Source organism: Mus caroli, chromosome 15 (genome assembly GCF_900094665.2).
Source record: "Mus caroli chromosome 15, CAROLI_EIJ_v1.1, whole genome shotgun sequence".
NCBI lineage: Eukaryota > Metazoa > Chordata > Mammalia > Rodentia > Muridae > Mus > Mus caroli.
In genome coordinates this window covers 89,693,875-89,712,837 of record NC_034584.1, presented here as the reverse complement: position 1 = coordinate 89,712,837, position 18,963 = coordinate 89,693,875, and the positions used below count along the sequence as shown (strand labels likewise).

At 46.5% G+C, this 18,963-nt stretch overlaps 1 protein-coding gene across 3 annotated transcripts in view; it reads right to left on the bottom strand.

The window, feature by feature from the left end:
* Nucleotides 1–1,208: 1,208 nt before the first annotated feature.
* Ano6 (anoctamin 6) overlaps nt 1,209–18,963 on the bottom strand; it is a 186,218-nt gene continuing 168,463 nt past the window's right edge. For 2 of the 3 annotated variants that reach the window (XM_021183694.2, XM_021183693.1), the window contains 4 exons: nt 14,144–14,349; nt 10,357–10,559; nt 8,874–8,979; nt 1,209–4,187 (listed from right to left, as the gene is read on the bottom strand). In XM_021183694.2, the coding sequence (XP_021039353.1) occupies nt 3,981–4,187; nt 8,874–8,979; nt 10,357–10,559; nt 14,144–14,349 (722 nt within the window). In that variant the 3' untranslated portion in view covers nt 1,209–3,980. The remainder of the gene's footprint in view (nt 4,188–8,873; nt 8,980–10,356; nt 10,560–14,143; nt 14,350–18,963) is intronic. The other variant, XM_029469721.1, reaches the window with a different exon arrangement.

The window sequence follows — 18,963 nt, the reverse complement described above, 5'->3', positions numbered from 1 at the left end:
TATGCCCCTAGTAACATATTTCCAGTGACGTCCTATCTCTTACATTTTCTACAGTCTCCCCAAATACTGCCACTAGCTGGTGACCAAGCATTCAATAAATAGCCCTGTAGGAGACATTTGATATTCACACCATAAGAGTTGGCCTGTGACAGTCACTCCAAGTCAAGTCTGGCTCACAGAGCAACCATCAACTGAGCCTGTGTGGTAGAATATCTGTGGAGTCCCAGACATGGGGATACGCAGAGGTCTGACTCCTAAATCTGTCCAAATTTGGATATTGTCTCCTTTCAAGATAGGTCGGGGCTGTGGTATGCTTAAAATGCAGGTTTGTTTCCAAAGGCTCTGAATGCCTTCATTCTCCTCTCCCCTCCACCTCCCTCTCTCCCCTTTTCCTTGTTTGAACAGGTTATTTCAACAGCTTGGTTTGGGGGTCACATATTTTCTCCCTGTTGAGGCTTTGTGACTATGTGTGTGTGTGTGTGTGTGTTAATCTGACTTACTGAGATATTAATTCACAGGCCTCCTTTCCCTTGCCTGGTCTGAAACCAAGGTGATACCATGCCTATACTTCTCAATCCTTAAGGGTCCAGTCACCTCCTGTGTCCCCTAAACACCTGTTACTTTGGCTTTTCTGTGAAGAAAAAAAAAAGAGCCACCTTGTCTTCTGAAGATTATTTTAAAAACATTTACATTTTCACATGCACAAGTCTCTGGAACCACGTTGGAGAATTTGCATCTTTTGGTCAGTACTGAGGTGCTCCCGGTTGGGAAGGGGGTGCTTTGCGTTAGAAGTAAACTTGTAGCTAACTGTTTGCTTACAGTGTGTAGAAGAGAAGGTTCCCTATTAGGACTGTTCTAAAATGCACTCAAGAGCCAGGTGTGTGGCTCACGTGTCCTCTCAGAGCTCGAGAGGCGGCTAGCCTGAGCTACACAGTGAGACCCAAAGAGGGTTATTGACAAAGGGGTGTCATCTCATCGGTGACTCTAGGGTACCTGGGCTGGTGAGCAGGTGAGAAGGTCTTCAGCTCACCTGGATTTACAGCATTTACCCTGGCTGAAAGGCCATGTAACGTCATTTTAGATATACTCTAGACAGAAGTGCACACCCATCATCTAAGCGATACATAACCAGTAATTGGCAAACCTCGGAAACCTGTTCCTTTAAAAACATTAATAAGACACTTATTAAACCTCGTTAGGCCACAGTATTGTTTGTAAAACTGATTTTATTAAAATGCTCATTAATTAAAAAATATTAAAATGCATAGAAATTAACAGACATCAGTTACAAACATTACACTGGGGACACAGTGTACGGGAAGCATCACGGATCTCAGTCCCTTTTCAGCTGAGCTCTGCACTGTCTCCACTTCTCAAACATCGCAGGAATGAACACAAGGAGCACAGAAGACCTGTATGGCCAACTCACCCTGCTCTGCCCCCATCACAAATGGATGTCCTATGAAACTCAAGACCCACGTGCCCTGAAAAGGGGAAACCTTGACAAACTCGTTACCAGACGGCCTCAATTTCAAGAAAAATTGTGGTCTTCTACTTCTATTGGAACACCTAAAACATCCGAGGAACATTTAAAGAAAAATCCCCTGAGTACTGGGCCTACCGCATTAATCCGTTAAAATGCAAAGGCATTACAAAAGGATGGAACTTCTCTAGTGGCTCATGCTAGACAGGTGGGTGGCCACAGTCATGCCCTTGGTTTTCCTGGGCCTGGGGTCTACCTCACTGCCACCAAAGGTGTCGCCTGTTCCTATCCATCACCAACTTGGCACAGGCCTCACAGGAATGACACTGATGCCATTGGGAACCTACAGCTCACAGCAACCTTGCTGTCGTTCAGCATTCTGGTAGCATCAGATGCCATGGGTGCTCCTTTCAGAAAAGTAAGTTTTTTTTTTCCTCCTCCTTCTGTCCACAGTGGTACTTTCTACTTTGTGAAGGGAGTTCTTGGCTGGGGGATATAAATGAAGAAATGCACTTTTTATTGGACATTTTTTCTCTGTGTGTACAAAGAGAGGAAGGGAGGAGTTACACGAAGGAAGAGTCCCTTTTTCTATGGTGTGGCGTGGGAGCACTTTCCTGTCCTTAGCAAGTGAGCACAGGCTCTGGAAAAGAGGTAACAGAGGGAGCAGGGCACTCCAGGGCAGTCTGGGGGTTGGGGTAAGGAGTGGCACTTGGTTTTAGCTGTGCAATGAGAACATCCCTCAGGGAGGAAGGCAGTCATTTTTATCTCAGCACAGATAGACACTGTATGGTGGGCCCTGGACTCCCAGTACAAGGGAGAAGGGGAAATACTCCCACACTGACCCCCTGGGCTACTCAAAAGCCCAGAACACTGCTTTGATTAATCATGTTGATTCTTGATTCTCTAGTAAATCATTTATGGTGGGCATTTGATACCACGGGCGTTGAGAAGGCAGTCTCTAAAATCGTTCACTTTCTTGGCTCCTAGGCACCGAGGCATTCCACCCCCATCCAGTCAGCAGCGGCCCGATCCCCAATCAGTGTGAGGCAGGTCCTCCCTTCTTCACCCAGCACTGACCTCCGTGATCAGTCAAGGGTGCGAGGTATCGCCATGTCTCCTCCAGATGGACTGGAGGAGAAGCGGAGCACAGGCTGCAGAGAGACTGCTCAGCCAAGCAACAGGGTGGGCAAGGCACTAGGAAGCTGAGGCTTCGAAGCAAGCCACCAGCAGATAAACCAGCCTTTCCCATAACCCCCTGATGGCCTGAGAGGAGGCTTGGGGCTCAAATTCAACCCAGGGTTTCTTTCCTCAAAGGGCAACAATCTGGGTAGACTTGTCTCCAGCAGAGCTGTGATTACAAATGAGTTAGCAGGCCTAGGAAATGGACGGAGCCGGGCAAGGAAGCTGGTCACCGTGGCAAGCAGAGAAGTCAGTAGGGTTCCCAGTGAGTGACATCGGCCACAGAGGGAATCACAGGATATGGCTAGTGATTGGGTAGCTGGCTGTTGCTCTGACTACGCCCAGTGTCGTCAGGCCACCAGCCTTTTTTCAGCGAGCAAGGCAGAAGGCGCTTGGTGATTGGTAGTGCCACCTTTCTGCATCTGCTAAGTCCATTCTCATGAAGTGGATGGGCTTCCCGGCCCATGATGCTGAGGACGAGACAGTTACAATCATTTGATTATCATCTACCAAGAAGAGATAAATTAACTGTTCAGATCAACAAGGGCTGCTACCTTTTCATCTTACTCCCTTAAGATCTGAAAGCCAGTCAACATTGGTCAGACCCAGAGCATGCTGGGAGTATTGCTAGAGAGCAAGTGTCACCGTGGAGTAACAGGGACAGGCTTCTTCATTCAATACCCTCCATCTTCATGCCAACCTAAGACGAGTATTTCTTGGAGGTGGAAATAGAGGCTGAAATGGTACAGAAGCTGTTTCATACGCAGTGGAGTCTCCTTCCTTGGAGTGTACAGTAAGACACTGAAATACTGTGAACTCTTGAGTCTACCTGGGACCTAACACAGCATCCAAACTCAATCCTGAGCTGGCTATTGTGGATAACACAGAGGCGATTAAGGCTGAGGTCTGCCTGGTCTTTGGTGATGGTGCTGTCCGGACAAAATAGGTCTGGGATAGATTTGGCAAAATGCAAAATTAAGCACAGAAAAGGAGCTCTGCACACGTGAGGTCAGAAAAGCAAGGTCCCGGGGAGAACTTGGGCACACCTCGGGGCTTTTTTTCCTGTTACTAAAATTCCAATTTATCAAAAGAGGGAGATGTTCAGGACCTCCAGGTAGGTGGTTTTAGGCTCTGCCTGATCGGTTTTCTGTTCTCCAGTTCCCACACTGCTAGCTGAAACTGGAAGACGACACAGGCAGAAATGGGCATGGGGAAGACTCCGCCTGCCTAGGAGTTCCAACGCCATCCTCTCTAGTGCTTCACACACGTTTGACAGCTAATTATCTTTAAAGTGCTTCTCTGGGCCTAAAGCTCCCACTCATTCGAGTTTTGGCCGCACGCTGTTGTCAACCGTTCCTCCTATTCTCTCAGCGATGAGACCCATGTTTTTGGTCAGGTCTTTGAGGTGACTCTCGTGAAGCAACTTCTGCGTGAGGTATTTCTCCCTCTTGATCTTGCTTTTCGTGCTTTTGGACACATCCGGAATTGCATAGGAAATGAAGAACTTCACAGAGTAGATGATGTGCTGCAAGGAAGAGAGAAGACCATGTCAGAGGGGTGCCGAGTCCCCGAGCTTTACTCTTGTCATTATGACGGTGCGTCTGGACAGGGTAGACACCGTGGCCCTTCAGTCTCAAAGCAACAGGATAAAAAGGAGTGACCTGTGAGTGTTCAGATGTACCATGTTCCTTTAGCATGAGCGAGGAGTCCACCTGACTGTGTGTGTTCTCATCCACATACTACAGACTACCACTCCAGCACACGGGAGACCGAGTCCGATGTCAGTCTGGACGATGTAGTGAAACAAAAAATAATAAAATGAACTCCCCCAAATTGTCCATTAAGTTAAAACCCAGACCCCTGACAGTGCTGTTGTATTTCCTAATTCTCTGTTCCTTTCACAAAGGTACTATCCTATATGCGATGTTACTATAAAGGAAAAAACAAAAAACAAAATATATATGTGTCCACCAATACGTATTTAATCTTGATTTGAGCTTTATAATAGTACTCGACAGTATTTCAAAAACAGCCTTACTTTCTATGTGTTTTCCCTGTGTGTGTGTCCCATGTGTGTACGACACCCATGGATGCTAGAAAGGGGTATCGGAGCCCCTGGAACTGGAGCTCCAGATGGCTGTGAGCTGCCATGTGGGGGCTGGGAACTGTCGCAGATCCTCTGCAAGAACAGCAAGTACTCTTAACTGCCAGGTCATCTCTCCCACCCCTCTAGATAGCCTTTGGGAAAATACCTTTTTAAAATTCAAAACTAGTTTCTAAAGTTGTTAGTGCCAAGTCCATAGCTGGCTCACTATGGTTACTTTCACTGTGTGTAATACGCCCAGTGAGTGCGCTGTAACATGTACGTTCCGCTACTGTTAGGCATTGGGATGGTTCCCAGTTTTCATATTAACAGTGCTGTTGTGAATATGTAGCGAATGGTCTCCGTAGGTTTATAAAGAGCTGGAACCCATAGGGGGCGCTGCTGAGACCCTTGGCCAATCGAATGTCCAGTTCTACAGGATGACAGAGTTCTTTCTGGAGCGGTGGCACCTGCTTAGGTTGCTCCAGCAGCTGGGGCAGTTTCGGCTGTGCTCCGTCTCAGCACTTGGTGAGATCTCACTTTTCTTCTTTTACCGATTTCTGAATTTCAAATGGACCCTGACTTTGGTCTCCCTTAAGCATTTGTTAGTCACTGTTCCAAAGCCCCTTTGGCTACATATGTTTCATGTATAAAAGAGAGATAGATGAATTGCTGTAAGATACTTAAAGAGAGGGGGTGGGAGTGATGAAGAGGAGGAGGAGGGAGGGGGAGGAGTGGAGGAGGAGAGGAGAGGAAGAAGAATGGGTTGTACTTAGTATCAAGCATTGCTTAGAGCTTTGGGAGAACCTAGAATGGTGCAACCCCCATGGAGTGCAACAGGATGCTGAACGCAGTACAGACACTTTACCCAGTGCAGTCTGCACACATACAACCCAGCTAAGAGTTAAAGGGGCGAGGGAATGAGCCATGGAGGTATCAGGAGGGCAGAGTCAGAGCAGGGGAAGCTTCCAGAACATGATCTCAAGTGATGAGGCTATAAGGAGAATCCATAGTGAGAGCCACAGACAAGGCTGGACACACCACGACAGGGACTCTGGCTTTTATTCCAAGGTCAGAACTCAGTCGTTTCCAGGTAGAGACCAGGGCCCAGCTGGGCAAGAAATGACAGTGGCTCTGGCCTGGTGGATCTTGGTTTATCCAAAGCCCTGTGTTGAAGGTTGACTTCCAGCTGGTGATGGGGAAGGGGTTTAGCAGGAGGTTAGGCTATGATGTTGTGTGCTTGTAGGGGACACAATGGCTGCTGTGAAGGGAGAAGCTTCCTCATCATAGCATTCTCCTGGTTTGGGGTGCTACCTCGGTAGAGGCCCAAAGCAAGAGGGGACCATGGATGGAGACTATCAGCCAGAGTGAACCTACCAGCATTGCAATACAAAGCTAGCCAACACTTGGTGAAAGTAGGCAAGACTCAGAAGGGGTCAGTGGTCTACTATTGAGGGAAAAAGCCAATAGGCTTGAATGTGGGGGGTGAGAGAAAAGGAAGAGGGGTGGGAAGGGTCCTGTGAGACTGGCTAGATGAAGATGTCATAGCACAGAGGAGGAGACTGTAGAACAGAGAGAGACCGGGGCAGCCTAGAGTGTGTGTGAGAACACACACGGACATTAGGGAGTTAACAAACAGAAAGCTTTGGCGGCACTGAGCTCACACTGAGAAGAGACACTCGTTTTTTTCTCATCCTTGGGGCTATTTGGGTTTTTCCTGCTAAACCGATGTGACCACAGATAAAAAATGTACTTCAATACTGCCTTCATTGTATTCCAAATGTTCTGGCATGTTTATTTCCACTATCATTTGTTTAAAAAGTTAAAAAAAAATTATATATCCTCTCTTAATATCTCTACTGCTTTGCCAGTTGCTCTGGAAGATGCCGTTTAATTTCTGTGCACATGTGTGCTTTCCGAAATGTCTCATCTAATTGCACCGTACGCAGAAAAGCCACTAGTTAGGATTTTAATTTTTAATTTTTAAGCATGTGCTGAGATTTGTTTTGCAGCTTCCCATGTGACGGGCCCTGGCAGGGTGCTCCACTGTGGAGAGGAATGTGTGCGTTACCCCAGACAGGCACAATGTCCTGTGGACATCAGTGGGGGCCACCTTGTCTAGAGCGCAGTTCCTTGTTTGTTTTGGGTAGAGATGACCTGTTTGCAGCTGAAGGCTGAACTCCTCCCTCTGCAGCTTCTCCTCTGAAGCACACTGATAGACTTTTGATACTATAGGCGATATAGTGTTACTTCTTTTTGTAATTGTTACTTCTTTTTGCTGAATGGACCCCTTTAGTGTTCTAACTTTCCTAGACTTTTTTTCCTGCTTTAAAACACTAAATAATCGTTTTCCTGAAGCCAGGGGGCAGGCTTTGAGGAAGAATGAGAGGCTGGCCGGTGTTGGTGTTCACTGCTGGGTAACATGTGGGCAGAGATGCTGCTCAAGGAATTCGCCACAGGACAGACATTATGGTCACCATATGCAGAGCAGGATAGATGACTTAGGAAGTAGGAAATGACTGGAGAGGAGGGAGGAGTGGGAGGGGAGTGGGAAGCAAACACTGCCATGCCTTTAGGGACCCTGACCTCAGTTGGGGAAGAGCAACAGAGCGGAGCTGCTGAGCACAGCAGATGTAGCAACAGTTGCGAAGGAAGAGAGTGCAACAGAAGATGGTAAGATTCATCTCCTCCAAACTCATCTGTATAGAGGCTGGTAACATTCGCAGGGCAAAGCCAATAGGGTGTGACGCCATCTTTTAAAAATACCCTGTGGGTTCAGTTTATGCAGTCTACCAGGACCTCTGTATTCATGAGGCAGCACGAATAGTCTTAGTTTTCCTTTTCTTGTTACAGTTGGGTTTTTTTTTTGTTGTTGTTTTTTTAGGCTTTCTCCTCTCAGTGTAGTTCTGGTTGGCCTGGGAATCACAGGGGCCAAGCACCTCTGCCTCCTTCGTGCTGAGATAAAGACGCACTTCTGTGTCAGACAGTTTTCTTCTCTGTGCCTATGACTGTTTGTGAGTTTAGGATCTGGGACAGTGGTTCTCAACCTGTGGGTCATGACCATTGGAAAACACTATTTCTGGTAGGTAGTCTTAGCACCTGCCCCACCATACATTTTGCTGCTGCTTCCTACGTGTCATTTTGCTACTGACTGGTACTTAGTGCTCGGTTGAGGACCACTGATCTAGGCTATCCCAGCCTCCCAGGAGTTCGGGAAGGGTTCCTCCTCTGTGTTCTCTCAGTTTATTATTGCTCTCTGTAAGGGCCTGTGGCTCACCAGTGTTAAAAAAAAGAACTCAGTTATTTCTAGGTTAGCAGGCTGAAGTTCTAGAACTGTTGCTTCTGGCTCCCACAGTTTCTGTGGAGAGCCCTCCCTCATTCTAATCCTAGTTTTCTTTGTCAGCTGTTGGCCTTCCCTCTGCCCCCTGTCTCTGGTGAGCTGCATTGTCCTTTATGACGTGTGCTGTACTTTCTGTTCCGTGGCTGACACCTTTTGTCTCCTATGGAAAGTGTTCCTCTTCTCCCTCCCCCATATTCTTAGTCTTCTATTTTTATTTTTTTTATTTTTTTGAATCTGATTGCAAAGCCTCAGAATTTTACACAGGACAGAAGATGTACCTAGGGTAACTTAAACAAGTGAGGGCTGATGTCTGTCTTTGCACAACAAATAGGCTCCCTAGTTTGTTCCTAGTAACACCCTCTGAGACATTGGCTAGATCGGCTGACACTCTACAGCCGTGTCATTTTCTCAGCGCTAACTTTAGAGAGAGAAGCACTGTAAGGGGTTGGTGTGCCCCATGCAGCAGCTGCATGGAACACAGATGCATCATAGCTCCATGGGCAGAGGCCTTTCACAATCCAACATGCCTCTCGGTGTGCCCCAAAGTACAAAGGCACTCAATGAATACTGTATTAAATGGGGCCGAGTCTCCCTTGACATGGTCATGCTTTTTAACATTTAAAGCAGACAGCTATTTCATTCAGTGTTAGGAACCATCTATTCTCAGGCCAAATCTGATTAGTTCACGCCCTAATATACACTGAAGAAAGTTGGCAATACTTAAAGGGACACAGATGGCTTACGGATGTGCACGACCCATAGCCTGTCTCAGAGCCCACTTCTCTTACCTCCATGACAATGATGAAGGCCAGTTTGGCAGCAATCACATGCCAATAGTAGATGTTGTGTTTATACTCTTGTGGGTGCCCAGGTGGGTTTCGGAAGTCACGGTACCTGGAAACACAACCAGGCACGTTAGGAAGACACATCTTCTTGATGGATATTGTTAACAAGGGCCTGACTTAAAACCAGAGTCATCTTCGACGCAGTAATTTTTAAAGCAGGTATCACATTCATTTCACCTCAAGTTCAACGTGGTATCAAATACTGGAAGAAAATCATCAGGACTATCTTATGGAGCATGGAAGCAGAAAATGACAGACCCCACCTGGGTAAAACAGGACATGTCTTTACAAAGTGACAATGTTTTTATGTTTCCCCCAAGGCTTTATCCCTGCTTTCTGAGAAGACATAAAACAATTTAGCTATCTTGGGGAGCTGACTGGGTCATACCATCCAGTACCGTATACTGGTTAACTTAGGGTTTTCACCCAGCCTGTTTCTAATTCCCTGACCATGAAGTATTAAACATACAGGAACATAATTGCTGAGATCAGCATTCTGCACAGTCAGTTGTCTTGGCCTTATCTGACTTCTTGGTTGTGATATTGGAAATCTAAATCAGAATGGCTCTGAGCAGTTGAATTAAGTGAATTTGGGTTTAAGAAACTGTAATAGAGAAAATAAATCTGCATGACCTACATGGTCAACAAACTACCAACTGGTAAGTGAGCTAGTGCGCTCTATCCATAGTTGACCTTCCCATCCACCAGAGCAGAGTACTTGACACCCCTTACCGCATGCACCTTTATGTCATTGCTAACTGAGGTGCCAGTGTGTCACCATTAGGTTTAGGGTGTCCATGAATCTTAACACTGTCTCATTTCTCTTCATTGCACCGTTGGGGATGGAACCTGGGGCTGTGGTCTCTCCTACTGAGCTACAGCCTACCCAGATCTTTCTTCTTCTATTATTATTTTACTGAAATAGACTTTTACGATGTATCCCAGGCTGGTCTTGAGCTTACGATGTATCTCAGCTTAGCCTCCACTGGAAACAATTTACCTGTAGCCATCTACCCCTTAGTGCTGGGGTTACAGGCATACACCACCACTTCTGGTTTTATGCTTTGAGCAGGCTTGGTAAGAACAACCGAGCTGTGTTCCTCAGCTTCACAAGGCAGTCTTGGAACAGAATGACCTGAATCTGTACATCTCTCAGCTAGCTCTCTCCATTTCTGAGACGTGCCAGGCTTTCTCCTCCATCCTTATGATGTGCCCATCTGAACACCTTTCCAAATCTGGTTTATAGGCCCTACCATTGCTCTTCATTAATCTCTTAATCTTTTTGAGTGTTACTAAAATGAAAGCACTGTGAAAACTGTCTCTTTATCACAGACTTAAACGCTACCAGTTAGAATCTTATCCCACACACCGAAAGCTTTTTTTATAAGATGAGGTACATTTTTAAAACAGGTGAATCAAAACTTGCCTGCACAAGGTATAGTTACCAAGCCCAATGTATGGGTTTTCTTTGTCTGTGTTCTTGAAGTCCGTGATGTTGAAGACAGAGAGAGTATTGTTGATGTAGCCGTCCATGGTGTAGTAAGTGTGCTCCCCATAGGGAGGGATGGAGAAAGACCAATAATACACCAGGCGGGGGATCATGTCTGATGTGAAGGCAATGATCATGGCCTACATTGGGGAAAAGAAGAGAGGAATGTTAGGGTGGCAGCTATGGTTCACTGTATGGCAGAACTGTGGTTTCCACCAAGTTGTATCTCTCGGTGGGATTATACATATTTCAAGTAGAAGACACGTTGGGAGGTCTTCTAATCTAAGGGAAGGTTGAAAGGACCATTGGTTGCCTCTGAAATACATGAAACAATGTATGACTATACTGGGGCACCATGAAGAGCAGAAGAGCGGGACTGGCTTGTGTATCATGTGTGTACATCAGTGCTGATCAAAGTTACAACATCCACTTAAACCTCAGAGCGCTTCTTCATAGAACCAGGACGGTTTACAGTTAGAACGCTTTGTAATATAAACACTAAGGTCAGTATTATGAAGATAACCTTGCACCATCGAACTCATTTGTTGAATAAAGACTTTATATGAAACTGATTTAAAAAAAAAATAAAGATCACTTACACACTCTCCTGATCCCTGGTTATATAATGGTCTCTAAACGTCTCCCTCTGTCTCGCTATCTTAGACTTACTTAGACAATCCATGGCCTGATAAACTACCTTGGGTTTGTTCCGTTCACTCAGTCAGGAAACAAAGCTAGCTTTCTAACACCTAGTATCTGAGCATCCAAGCTTCCAGAAGATTAGCTGGATAAAGTACTGAAACCATAAATTATCACTGGAAACAGCTTAGTAAGTTCCTGCATAGAAGGAATAGATGGGCCAGTTATGAGCCTGTGTCTATGCCAGGCAGAAGTGTACTGGGACAAAAGCCTATTTAGAACTACGTGCACCTTCCCCAAAGAGCTTTAATGGGAGGCTTTGACTCTGGTATATGAAACGGCTTGCAGGGACAAAGGGGAAATTGTATCCACGTTAGGCCAATCATTAACTGAAGCCCAAGAACAGACATGTGTTTTGGCTCAAAGTGATTTTTAATAGTAGTCATCTGGACATAGACGGTTTAGTTGCAGTGAGACTACAAACTAACAAACAAGATTTGGGCAAAGCAAGAAAACAGTTCGGGGCTTTTTCCCTACCTGAGCCAGCTCCCTCGATGTCTGTGATATGAAGAGTGTCTGCCTGTCACACACACACACACCCAAACACACAGACACACACACACAGACACACACACACATACACACACACACATCTGCCTGTCAGCCAGGAGGTAAGACAAGAAGATTTGGTCTCGTGCCAGATTTCAATAGATGAAATTTTCCTGGTATCATTTAACTCAATGCTATCTTTTAACAGAATCACCCGAGATATACTTCAGGGAGGAAGAAAGACTCCAACCATGAGGAGAAATCTTTGTTTTTCTGACAAGGTACCTTTCCCCCTGAATTGAGCTACTCTGAGTTATGCTGCAGGAATACACATAGTGTAGCTTGCCTCATTTCCCATGCTGTTCTGCACACAAGTTCCATTTCTATCAAAATAAATTAAAATTGCTCTTCAATAGCAGATGCTCTGGCGCAGCACAACAATGTCAGCTGTGCTTATTTATGGAACCGCCAGCTTTTAGCTCAAGTGACTTCACAGCACACTCCTGCTTGGTGTCTCCTACCAGGGTGGCCTCTCTTCTTTCTTTTGTACACATTAGGCTGTGGACATTATGTACAGTACTTTGGGGGAGGGTTATATAAGCAGGGTGACAGATGCTAACAATATGGGCTCAAGGGTTGTCAATAGTTTAACCAATGACACAACCTAGTGAGGGGCTTTGCTAGAGTATATTATAATAAAAAAAGTAGCCAGCAACCACAATCCACAATTAGACAGTGGGTGTGTGTCTTCGTGAATGCACACACAGAGGTGTGCAGACATACACAACACACACACAGTCAGTCCTCCATCTGTGTTCATGGAGCACAGCCATGGTGTGGATCAAGGGAGAAGAGGCCTGACAGAATCACGCCAAAATGCTTGAGGAATCAGGTGCATGAACCACACCAATTTTCCCTTTCTGTAGGTCAAACAAAAAACCCTTCTAGTCTCAAACCTTCGTGCCTCAAGTTTTCCTAAAGCACCCGGGTCCGTATTCCCGCCCTGCCTAATGTACTGTGGCATATTGGCTATGACAGATCCCTGCTCTCGTGACTCTGGAACTTGAAAGGCCTTGCTGTCATGGCTCTAAACATCAGTCTTCATTTTCAAACACAGTGGGCATTGAAGGTAGGGGCTCTTTGGGTGAGAGGAAACTGATTGAATCTATCAGTTTCTCAAAGCTATAGGTTGCCCGCAATTCAGGAAAGTGGTGGGGATGGGGCGACAGCTAACTTGTTTCACTGTAACCAGTCAAGAGGGTGACTGATTTTTGAGGTGACTGTCAGAGTCCTCAGGGAACCACAGTTAATGATGTCAGGTAATGAAGTCAAATAGCGGCGACTGTGTGAAGGAGGACCCGGGCTCCGTGTGTCCGCCGCTGCAACTCAGTGGCTTCCCAAGCCATGCTGAGTGCGGAGGCATTCATCTAACACATATAAAACTGGGCTTGGCAGTGTGCGGGGGCCAAGATCACAGGGCTCAAGCTGTGGTGGCGGGAAGTGGAACTCAGATCTGCCTGACTTCGCGGCGCACTTCCCTTGCGCACTGTCTGAGACCGCTTTCTCTTCTGCCTTTGCAGGAGCTCCTGGGGGACTCAGCAAATTGTGGCTTAAGGAATGGAAATTGAAAAATCATTTTATTTGGGAAGCTGGGCCTGACGAGATTAGTAGGGCAGAAATAACCCTGTTTTTTTGAGGACCTTTGTAGGCAAGAGATCCTCTGATGGGCTGGTGTTGAACTGTTCTGCATAAGAACAGCTGCCACTTGGCCTCTGCCCAAGCAAACAACCTCCACAGGTTGTACTTGGTTTCTCTCACAGCTGGGACTGCCCCACCTCTCATAAGAGCTTGTTTCCCTGGAGACAAGAGGGTGACTAGCATATAGTTAAGATGGGCAATTTTTCCTTCATCATAGTTAATATTTTAAGATGTGATGTATATATATATATATATATATATATATATATATACATATATATATATATATATATATACATACATTGGAATATATAGTGGTGATAGATGGTGAAATGCTTTCAGGATGCTCTGACTCGGAATGAACCTGTATCCGCCTGTGTTTAAGAGCACTCTTTGCTGATGTTTTTATGTCACAGATGAATAAAAGTTTCAGTTCCTATTGCTCTTCTGTTTCTTTAGATAAAGACATCGGCAGAAGAGAAACAGTGACCCCTCTGCAGGCTGTCCTGGTGGGGTGAGTCAGTAATAATAATAAGCAATAATAATAAAATGTAGCAGAAGACAGTTGCATAACAATTAGATGCCATTACCAGCGCTAGAGATATAGCTCAGTGGAGAAGAACACTTGCTGCTCTTGCAACAGACCCAGGTTCTATTCCCAGCACCCACCTGGCGGGGTTACAACCACCTGAAAGTTCAGTTCCGGGATGGGGGGTGGTTTCCACTCTCTTTCCTGGCCTCACCAAGCACACATGTGGTCCACATGCACGCAGGCAAAAACACCCATACCTATAAAGATAATACTGGGTGGTCTACCCGCGAATCCCAGGCTACTCACGTTGGTCACCACGGCCAGGATGGCTATTCCTTGCATGATGGGCTGCCACGCGCCGATATCCTGGGCTTTTTCTGGCACCATTCGCCTAAACTGGGTTGTGAGCTTCCACGCGTCCACTCTTATTTCCAAAATATTGTTCACCAGAGCCAGCAGGGGAGCCAGTGGGAAAGAGGCCACAAATAAAGTGACGAACCCAAACTGAATAACTGTCAACGGAATGGACATACATCATGGTGGGGAGGACAGATGGGAGGACAGTGTAAATCCCCTCTACTTTATAAAGAGATTTAAGAGGCCAACAAATGACCCGCCCCAGTGAGGAGACAGCAGCCACAGCCAATCACAAAACAGTGCTCACGGGCAGGACGAATACGAAACATAAATATGAAATCTAAAGAAAGGTGACTAAATGGACAGCTCATCTCCCACACGTGTATTCACTCAAAAGAAATGACATGTTGGAAACTTTTTAAGCCAAGCACGGTTGGTTGCGTGCTGGTCCTACGCCGGAGGCAACCTGAGAACACTGCTCATTCTTCCTGTTAAGAGACTATGAGAAGCAGACCCAGGGCTTGGGATTTAAAAACGAACACAGTGGACGAATCTAGTAAGCAGAGAGAAGACAGAAAGGCGTGCCAAGGAAGCCGATATTCAGAGGGTGTTGGAAGCCTGCTAGGGACAAGCAAATGAGGGGGTGCAGCCAGGCTGACGGAGACTTTATCACCTGTGTGTTGCAGGCACACATTCAGCCATCCTCACCCTTGTCAGTCTGTGTGGCCACAAGGTAGAGATTCTAGCAGTAACTCGGCCTTTACTCTCTATCTGAAATGTGTGTGAACTTGGTATAGAGAATGGATACACTCTACCGTGGAGAAGGGTGAAGAATGATATTAAGACGAAAGAACTAGCCAAGAAACCTCTCTGAGGTGCTTCCTACCTTACTAGCAGAGCTGTGGAAGACACCCTCCCAGGTGTGAGTGAGCCCAAGACTGGAGAAGATGTCACCTGACAACTCTTCTAGGCTTGCGCTCCATTCTGCTGGAGAAGGGCAAGGCTGTGGTGCACCTGCTGCTTCTGGTCTGAGAGACCAGCCTACCAGAGGAGATAAGCCACACAGGCCAGGTGGGCATGGTCAGCATCAGGAAAGCCAGACAGGCAAGGACTCAAGCTGTGTTAGCGGCAGGAGCCACGCCTGCCTCTGCATCTCTCAAACTGCTAGCTATCCATGCCAGCCTTGGGCCAGGCCAAGTAAGAGACTGCAGAATGGGTCAGAGCTGACTTGTGATAAACCAACCAGTGTCCAACCTACTGGAAGGACAGATTGGAGTCCCTGTGTTAGAGTAAGAATGTAGCAGAGCCGGATCTTGACTGTTCAGGAGAGGCCAGAAATAAAAGTCCAAAAGAGAAATGATACCATTTATGACTGAAACTAGACTTTGTTAGAGTAAATTAACCCTAAGTGCTAAGACTAATGCTTATTATAGAGAAATGAATGAATGAATGAATGAATGACAGGGTGTATAGAGTCTTAATCAGCTAGACACAATGTGGGGATACACAAATCTAGCTAGAAACTCCTTATGGCTATTTCAGACACGTAAAGAGACAGCAACAAACAAACAGTTAAAACAACACTGACAATCAACGTAGGTCACTCTGCTAAAGAATCGAAAGAGGACGGCCAGTTCACCACGGCACTGGGTTCTAGTACATGCAGACACGGTCTCGGCTAAACAGGAGGTTTTGAAGAAGGTCTTACTGTCTGCTAACCAGGGGGTTCTCCTACAGCTGGCTAAATCACTGTAAAAGCTAGGGCCTTCATTGCTTTTACTGCAAAAAGGATTAAGATTTAAAACAGGGAGAAGAACTTTGTAAGCACCCTTTGAAATGAAGAATAATGAAATGGAGATGTTAGCAAGGTAGAAAACACTCGTGGTGAAGGCCCTCATTGCTCTCTAACACGTTCTTCATGGTGGCACTGCACTTTTCTGCCACTCGCCCTATCCTCTGAACCCTGCATTTCACAAACCCTCACTGCTGCACAGAAAACTACTCCTGCAGTTCCCCACCCCCACCCCCAAATTTGGCTGCCCATGCCAAAGCCCAAGAGTGCTCCTGACCTTGCTCATTTAGACAGATAGTTTTTGACAGGACCAGGCATCTCCCTCTCCATGGGGATGGCTTTTGATTTGTTTTCACTTAACGTAAAAAGGCAAGTTATATATTAAATACGAGCCTCTAAAACACTATTACCCGCAGGGCTCCATCCGCTTCCAACTGGTGTAGCATCTACAGGGTTTTAGCTTTGACTTTCTCTCCTGTCTTATGCACCTGTCTGCCATGTTTCAATCTCACCTGAACAATGCTGGCATCCTCAAAAGCCTTCTCTGCAGAGAGAGCCCTGCTAGGGTTTCCCACCTGTTTCCCTCCTCTGCCTGGGCCTCGTCGACACTCTGGCAGTCTTTCTCAAGTCCTGCAAGGCATGCCTGATCCACCCCCATGGCCTTGCCTTCGGCTCCTCAGTGCCTGACCTGGGCACCCACCTTCCCTGGTGACATTGCCATCCTGATGTCCTACAGACACCAGAGCATCTCCACACCAGCTCCCCTCCTGCTTACACATCCCAGCTCCTGGAAGGCGTCTTAAAAACTCTACTCCTCATCTACCCCGAGTCACCCCTCCAATGCTCACCAAACCTGTCTCCCCATTTCTCTTCTCATGCCTGCGACCTCTGTTTATGCACTTTCCCCCTATCAGCGTTGGCTGCTGTAACCTAGTTATCGTCCTCCCACCAAGTACAGACCCCATCCAAAATAGCTACCAGTCAGCTTTTGGAATAATCTGACCTTCAATAAAACAGCACACAATTCTCTCCCTTACCAATATTCCTATAGAGCCCCATTCTTTCATGAGTCCCAAGCCCTAGCTATGCACACAGAGGTCATATCCCACATATCTATAGTTTACCCCATATCCCTGCCATCGAGCCTCTGCTTCAGCTATGCTTTGGCAACATAATCAGAAGCAACCAGGGAGTCGCTCTGCGGTTTCGAAGGTGCCCAGTTCTCCTTTAGTCTGAGTTGTGTCCATTTTCCTCACCACACCTTTGATACTCGCACTCACTTTTCAAAATCACAAACACCATGTGCTTGGCCAAGTCCTGCTTGGCTTTGATTACACAATCTACTGTGTGCCCAGCTCCTAGAGAGCATGCACTGAATCTCAGCTTGGTATCTCTGGCAAACAGTGCAGCGCTTGGCACAGTGGTACACCCAACACTGGGTAGTGAAGGAAGAGACGGGAGTGTCTGCCACATTAGGAAGCCAGTCCTTTAAGGACTAGAAGTCTTCAGTGCAGGTAGGGGACAGGAACACAAGAGAGGCAAAGGAGAAAGCAGGTCTCCTTTCTAGAGAGTGCAGCCCATCTGGTAGGAGTGTCACAGGGAGAAAAGGGGTGAGCCAGGGTGATGTTACAAAGCTGAGCTAGTCACAACAGTAAGTATCTATGGAGTAACTGTTACAACTATAATGATTGGTGGTGTCACCTTGACAGCACCTAGAATCTCCTGGGAGATAGGCATGCCCGTCGGGGAGTATCTCGATTCCATTTATTGATGTAAGGAGACTCTGCTGTGGGCAGGGAACCCTGGGCTGTATACAATGGTTGAAGAAAGGTAAACATTACCACACATGCATCTCTCTCTCTTTCTGTGGATGTGGTGTGATCATCTGCTTCAGGCTCCCGCCCTGCCTGGACTTCTGCACCATGGTGGACTGTAGTACCTTGAACTGTGAGTGAAAATGAACCTCTTCCTCTCTTAAATGGCTTTCCTTGGAGTATTTTAACACAGCAACAAGAAATAAAGGAAAATAGCCATGATTCTCATGGTTTTGGAAAGTTAGCTTTGGAGATGGGTCCAATTAACAGGACAAACATGGAAGCGCCAGTGCTTCGGTGCCCTCTGCTATGGCACCTACCAACTCTGAAGATGATGTCACCACATTCTCAAGAGACCTGTGTCTATGACAGGTAGACCCAAGGTACAAAACAACAACAACAACAACAAAAACCGGTATCTTCAGCTTCCAGACGTTCGTATCAGTAGCTGTTCCTCTCAAGTTTTCTGAGGTAGAGTCTAAGATTCTGCCAGGCATCTTTGGCTAATACCCTAGAGTTACTCAATCTCAAATTATGGGGGAATTTACTTTTAAAAAAATTCACTAGCAGCAGTAACAAGAACAAAAATCAAAGATCATACAGCCTCAGTGGGCACTGAGGGTGGGCGGAGTATCGCAACTGTGGGATTGACCAGCAGTTGCACACTTGTGTCAAAGGCAGCATGTGCCTGAGAGTACTACATTCCAAGCACACGTGCTAAGGGCTTAGGGGGTGGGAGAGAGGCATTCATGCTTGCATAGGATTATGGGAATCAAGGCTGCCTAGCTCCCCAAGAGCAGCAAAGCAGACGGAAGAGCTAAATGGATCTATAGAGGTCCCTCAAGAGCCGGTGAGAAGGAAGGAGAGGCAAGGAGCTGTGGCTGGTGGAAGGCACAGGGCTACCTGCTGGGAGGGGGAAGGGCACACCCGTGGGAAGGCACCTAAAGAAAGGTGCACAGTGGCATTGCTGGTAAACATGGAAGAGCACCGTGAAGGTCATGTGGGAGCGACGCCACTCCCAAAGGCTATTTATTTTTAGGGAAATAAGACAGGAATGCTAAGGGTCCTGAAGAATGTATCTCCCCCAGCTTAACACTAAACACAGATTTCACCGTGTTACTAACTGCATAGTGACAGACTGTCTCTGCTCAGAAACTCAGGAA